A 7,317-nucleotide genomic window follows, 5' to 3' on the forward strand; every position below is an offset into this window, starting at 1 on the left:
TATAGAGTCAGTTCATTTGAAAAAAACTGAAACCACTGTTCACCAACTCCAGATCGTGTGAAGACCAAAGAGGGTTTGATTTTAAACTCACTTTGACTTCTTCATTCTGGAAGGAGCAGGAAGGAGAAAGTTTTACGATTTCGGTAAGGTACGTCCTAACTTCCGAGCCTAAATTGGATGTGACTGTCTCCGCTATATACGGATTCAGATATAGTTTTTTGAACCTCTGGTCCGTGATTCTAGCATGGCAAAGCAGGGGATTTCGTAAAAGCTTAGTGCCCCTCTCTCGAAGGCTAGTTATAAGCTTTTGGCATAACTTTTGAGCTGTACTAAGGTTTGGCTTGAGGTTTTTTAAAAATCTTTCGATAATAGACACAAGGGGGATAACAAGGCTAGCAGTAATGTACTGAGACCCGAGATCTCCTTTGTGGCCTCATCGAAAGGCGATAAAATGCTTACAATTTCAGTGATTAGTTTTATATCTGAACCAGAAATCATCCTTGGTGCCTTTTTAATCGAGGGATCTGCCAATATTGCAGCTATATATGGGGACATTAGTGTGAATCTTTTAAGCATATGGTAGACAGAATTCCATCTGGTTGTAGTCAGATGCAAAGAGCAGTAAACCAAAATTATTATACTACTGCTCAACAGAGAGCGCTAAAATAATTCAGGTTCTATTGTCAATGAATATAATGAAAGTAGAATATAATATGCAATTATTGTATTCAATTAATGATGCAAATTTAATTTACCATTTAAAAATATAATCCTCTAATTTACCCACCAATTTTCCTCTCCTCCCAAACCCAAAAAATTCCCCACCCCAACCATTTCAACTTTCTCTTTCAAAGGGGTTTAAAAAAAATGATATCAACATAAATATTTTACTTAAAAATAAATTGAATAATGCAATTCATCTTTTATTTTTACTACCATCAAAAAAAATTATCATGTATTACTTTTAACACGTTTATATATTTGTATAATAGGTACATTTTAACTCATTTAATACTTCCTGTATGGGTGTATCGTTTTGAAAACGTAGGGAAATCCTTGGAGATTCGTATTCGTAATCGGTAATTCGATATTTATAGTCAGAACATTATTTTTGGTAATCAGAAACAGCTATTCACTCACTTTCAATGTCAAGAGTCAAGTGTGAAAAATAGATGATGTATAATACCAGATCACTTCTTAGGTAAATATTATGATTACAAATACCTTTTCAAGGAAATATTATAATAAAACTTAATTGTTTCTGGCTGATGAGAGTTTGCACTTTTAGTTTGTTCTGTATTTATAAAATAAAATAAAATTTGAATTATGGTTTTGTTTGGAATAATTACTTGAAAATAATAATTATGATTGGGATCCAAAATAATACCTTATCTAATCCTAATCACCGTAAAAACCTAATAACCGGTTTTTACTTTAAAAATAAAAAACCGGTTATAACCGGGACAAAAAAACAACCGATAAAACCGGTTATTGCGAAATAAAAAAACCGGTTTTCGGTTAAAACCGGTAGGTTTTTCCCATCCCTACTTTAGATGGTTTAAATTGTTCTAAATAAAATACTACTTGCTATGAAGATGAGAATTGTACTATCGCTCCACTCAATTTAGAAAATTGTATGCTTTGCCCTAAATCTTAAATTCAAACACCTTTGAATTAGAAATAATGAAAATATATGAGTGATATAGATCAAAACAAAACTTTATCACTTCAAAAAAGTCAGCACTCAAGAAGATTGACTAAAAAAACCGCAGATAACGTTAAAAGCATCATGTACCATAATTAAGCCATCTTAACCCATTTATGCCCACAACTATTTTTGTCAAATATATTAATGATTTGCTCAAGAATGTAATAAAATATATCCTAAAATGCATAGAAAAATTACTAAAACAATGTTTCAAAATCTGATTTTTGAAAAACAGGCTGGGTCGTTAACGACCCGTTGGGCACATAGGGGTACAAAATAAAAATAATACCTTTTATGCAATTACATTTTATTTTATTTTATTTTCTTCGAACAAATTAAACATTTACTCCCTAAAATAATAACAATGAAGCAGGCATAGTTTAATTATATTATTTATAAAATATATTATTAAGGCCTAAAATAGTTTGTATGATAATCTTTGAAGCATTTATCGTGGAGTGGAATTTCACATCTATCGCATGCTTTTGTAGTTTTATTAAAGCATACACGAAATCTTCTTCTTTGAGCACCAGTAATAATTAGATGCTGTGTTGATGGGAATGGAGCAGGAATTATTGCAATATTTTGAGGTCCAGTAGAACGGGCTGGTTTTCCATAATTAGACAATAATGTACGAGCTATATGTCTTCTAAATTCTAAGTTGTCATTTTTGTATCCAAATTGTAGTGCTAGTGTCCAAGCACTATTTACACAAACATCCAGCATCCATATCCATATTGGAAAGTACCATTTTTCCACATATTTTTATTCTATAGTTCGAAATGTTGTTGTCCATCAAGTCGACTCCTTCCATAAATTTGTTGTATTGCGAAATTACAAATGGTTGATCTATTTGATTTTTTTTTGTTCTTTTGCTGAATATCGGCTTGCTTTTTGGATTGGCTCAATTCCATGCTCATTAGATAATATGGTGACAACATTATTATCTTTCCATTTTACAGCCGTAATTTTAGTACTGTCGTCAAAAGAGCTACAATTATATCTTCTTGGTTGTTTTGTGATACTTATTTTATCTTCTAAAGGACACTTTTCTGTTCTGTTTTCACGTAGAGTTCCACTGGCACTAAAACCCATTTCTGCAATTGATGATATCAAAGGTATGCTCGTAAAGAAGTTATCAAAATAAAAGAAAAATTTTATATCTGTGTATGTGTTTCGCAAAATCTCTGCAAAGGCCAACACCACACTTTCTCCTAATCCACACTTTTTATCAGCACCATTTGTTGATTTTAGGGCTTGATATATGTCAAAATTTAGGCAACATCCATTTGATTACCCATGCTTTATAGCCAAATCTTATTGGTTTTCCACGAATAAATTGTTTGTACCCATTACGACCAAAGTAAGGAATCATAGATTCGGTCAATATAAATTTGATTTTCAATGGGTGCAAACGTTAAAAACTTTGTATTTAATTTGTCGATGAAAGGTCAAATCTTGGCCAATTTATCATTTTCGGCAAGATTATTTTTGTCTGCAGCATGAAAAAATATAAATATCTCTTCAAATCTATTGCGTCTCATAGACTTCGTTACTAAAATATTATGTGTATCATCGCAATTTTCCCAATACATTCTTCGCCTTGGTAATGGAACGTAACCAATTAAAATTAAAATTCTAAAGAATACATAAAATTCGTCAATTTCAATTGAAATATTTTGATTTTTCGAAGCAGCATAATTTGTTGTTTCTTTAATTAAATACTCTATTATTTCTCTGCTCATGAACAATTAAAAAATTCAACTGGGTTACGTTCAGAAGTAAGTGTTAAAACTGGTAATCTCGGTAGCTTGGAATCGGCATGTAATGATGGCAAATTTATCATGTTCGACCATTTGCGTGGCATTTTCTTTATTTTTTTTTGATGTTTTACATTAAAATCAGATGATTCTTGAAGAACTTTATTTTCTATGTTTTTTCCATCATTATGAAATTGTATTTCAGCATGGGCATTTAATTGACCTCTATTTAGTCTATCCGGATCATTACATTCCTCGTCTCCAGAATCCGAATTGGTATATATATATATATATATATATATATATATATATATATATATATATATATATATATATATATATATATATCATCCGGTATACCCTCACCATTTTCAATTTTTTCTATTTCCTCCAGAATTTCTGCAGTACATAATGGTTTCTTACTAAAACAAAATTTTCTCATTATATGTCATGTACAAAACGGGTCGTTAACGATCCATCAAAATATAATACTCGTATTATATTTAATCGTCCCCTGAGAGCAGAACTATTGTATGTCCAAAATTTCATTTTATGCGATTTTACGCCGAACGTATCCATTAACGGATGCTTGATTTGCAGCAGAATCAGCCGAAGTCCAAGTGGGAGGGGAGACCAGTAAAAAATACACCTTACTATACTCCGACAAGAATTTGAAGACGATGACACATACATTTGTAGCTGCTGATAATGGTTAAATTTGAGGAGTGTCAGTAGCGTACTGTAGTGCACAGTAAACGTGAGTGAATTTTGATACATTACAGCGGAAAGTTTTCACTGCAAAGTCGTAGATTATTATTGTTATTTTAGACTATTATTATTGTTAGAATATTATTATTGTTAACAACTACCTATATTTCGTTATTTCGAGGTGAGTAAATTAAACAGCTGTGAAATTTAAATCTATTGATTTGCCGTATTTGTCTTAAATGAAATCATGAAATGACAAGTAAATACATTAAACGCATTGTAAGATTTAAAACAAAACGATTAAGACTTGGATTTGTAATAAAAAAATCAAGAATTAATTATTATATTGTAATGAAGTAAAACCATTAATACTTAAATTTTTAATCGAAAAAGTCAATAATTATTGTATTATCAATAATTAATTTTTAAAATCAAGAAAATTTCGAAAAGTGTATGGAACATGGTTCAGCCAATAATATTCTAAGGGGCCCGGACAATGTTAAAAACTTTTATCACTTGATTTAAGTTAAGATAAGAAATATTGTTCATTATGGCTTTTCAATTTTTGTTTCCTGGGTAATAAAGCAACACTCTATAATAAAAATACTATAATTGACATTTCATTTACATTGTTAAACACAGAAGTTAAAACATAATAAATAAAACTTTGCAATATTAATGAAAGTATATTTTCGTCTTTATAGAATAAAAATGGATGCAGCTGTTGGCGCAGGTACCACAAAATCTCATCGACACAAACCTCTCTCAAAAGCTGAGAAACAAATCGTGTGGAAAGTGTATGATGGACTTAAAAAAACACATTCTACAACGGATGCTGTAGATCGCTGTTCCTTTTTAACAGGGATGTCAGCCTCGACAGTGGAACGGATTGTGCGTGAAGTTAAAATTACAGCAACTTTAAGTGCGCCAAAAACTCGCCAGCGTGGACGAAAACCTCTAGATCTAGATGAAACACAACTGAATTTAATCAGGAGGACTGTACATACATTCTTTTTAGAAAATAAGCCCCCAACGATCAAAACAGTTAGGACCAAGTTACTGGAAAACAATATGATTCCTCAAATGAGCGCCGAAACGCTAAGAAAAGTTCTACACAAGTTAAATTTTCGTTACATGAAACGATCTCGAAAATCAATTTTAATAGATAAAGAGGAAATAGTAGCATGGCGACGAAGATATTTGCGCTCTATTAGAGATTATCGTCTTTCCAAAAGAAAAATTTATTATCTTGATGAAACTTGGATTAATGCCGGTCATACAGTTTCCAAAATTTGGCATGATACGACTGTAACAACTCCTCGTCAAGCATTTATAGAAGGCTTATCAACAGGATTACGAGCACCATCAGGCAAAGGTCAGCGTCTTATTGTAGCTCATATCGGTAGTAATACAGGTTTTCTGCAAAATAGTGCTCTCATTTTTGTATCAAAGAAAACAGGCGACTATCATGAGGACATGGACGCCACATGCTTTGAAAGATGGTTCGAAAACGTTCTTCAGCGTATTGAACCTAATTCATAGGTAGTATTAGACAATGCATCCTATCATAGCCGACTTGTTGAACGAATTCCTAATATGAGTGACAGAAAAGTAGTTTTACAAAATTGGTTAAAAGAAAAATCCATTCCATACGGCGAGGATATGGTTAAAATGGAGCTAATGAATATTATTAGACAACATCGTAGTACATATCGTCAGTATGCTGTAGATACAATGGCTAGACTTCATGGCATTACCGTCTTAAGACTACCACCTTATCATTGTGAACTAAACCCAATAGAATTAATTTGGGCACAAATGAAAGGATGTGTAGCTCGAGAAAATGTCACTTTTAAAATTATTGATGTCCAGCGCCTCTTGCAAGCCAGTTTGGACAATATAGGTTCAACTGATTGGAACAATGCGATAAGCCATGTTATTAAAGTAGAAGACGATATGTGGAGATTGGACGGCATGGTGGATACTGTTATTGAGCCTGTGACAATACAATTAGGATCAAATGATGCAGACAGTTCAACAGACAGTTCTGCAGAATCAATGGAGTAAAATAATTTGGAAAATTATGAGGTACATATTTTCTTCTTCTTTTTGTGTAAATATGACTATCTGTTTTTTCAATGTGCCTCCAGTAAGTTGTCATTCCATTGTTCTCGTGATCTTTACACTGATCCTCTTCAAATTGGAGAACCGTCTCTCGCCGTGCTTACTACTCTATTTGTTGTCATTCGGCTTATGTAGCCATTCCATTATACCTGTTTTTTACGCAGTTATTAATGCCGCCCACCTTGTCTTGTCGTCGTTTTTTCAAAGGGTTGTCATCTCTGCTATTTCTAACATTTTTTTGTCCTTTTTGTATCAGGTCGTGTTTCTGCCGCGCATTTATTGGTCTGATGACTGTTTTGTAAATTCTACGTTTCCTTTCTTTTCCGATATTTTTATTTCTCCATATTGTTTCATTCAGGCAACCTGCGGCTCTGTTTGCTTTATTCACTTGATCCTCCACTTCCGTTTCGAGCTTTCCATAGCTAGATAGATGAGGTACATATGTGCTTTTAAAATTAATTGAAACAGTCACATTTACCAGTGTTGTGAAAAAATTGATTACTCTTATAATAAAACAATCTCATTTAAATTCATCTCAGTCAGAAACAGACTCTGAATGAATATTGCATTGTGGATTAGGCCTATTGGGGACACCACGTATAAATAAAACGCACCGAAAACTTTACCCCATGGGTGGTGTGGAAACAAGTTAATTGGAGAGGTTATAACTCCACCTCTTAAGATTATTAAAAATTTGGTTCAGTTGTGATTAGTTTATTGTATATTAGCTTATTTATATCATCATAAATTGAATAGTTTATAGAAACACTAAAGATTTTATTGCATAAATTCATGAAACAAAATAAAATACCTGAAAGTTAAAACCTATTTATTTTAAGATTTTATTTCAGTTAATTGATACGCAACAAATCAATTACTTAAAATTAACACGCATTCTGTAATTGACACTACAATTGGCTAACTTACTTTTTAATGTCACTCGTTAATAAGCAGAGCCCTTAGAACATTCTCAAGCGATTAAAATCGGTTTTAAAGTCTTGTAAACCACATATATAA

General features: G+C 32.2%; 1 protein-coding gene across 1 annotated transcript; it reads left to right on the forward strand.

Moving 5' to 3' along the window:
* The first annotated feature begins 5,772 nt into the window (after window positions 1–5,772).
* On the forward strand, window positions 5,773–6,243 carry LOC140435814 (uncharacterized). The gene has a single exon (XM_072524531.1). The coding sequence runs from the start codon at window positions 5,773–5,775 to the stop codon at window positions 6,241–6,243; it is 471 nt and encodes a 156-aa protein (XP_072380632.1).
* The last annotated feature ends 1,074 nt before the right edge of the window (window positions 6,244–7,317 follow it).

The sequence above is a fragment of the Diabrotica undecimpunctata genome, chromosome 3 (assembly GCF_040954645.1).
Source record: "Diabrotica undecimpunctata isolate CICGRU chromosome 3, icDiaUnde3, whole genome shotgun sequence".
NCBI classification, from domain to species: domain Eukaryota; kingdom Metazoa; phylum Arthropoda; class Insecta; order Coleoptera; family Chrysomelidae; genus Diabrotica; species Diabrotica undecimpunctata.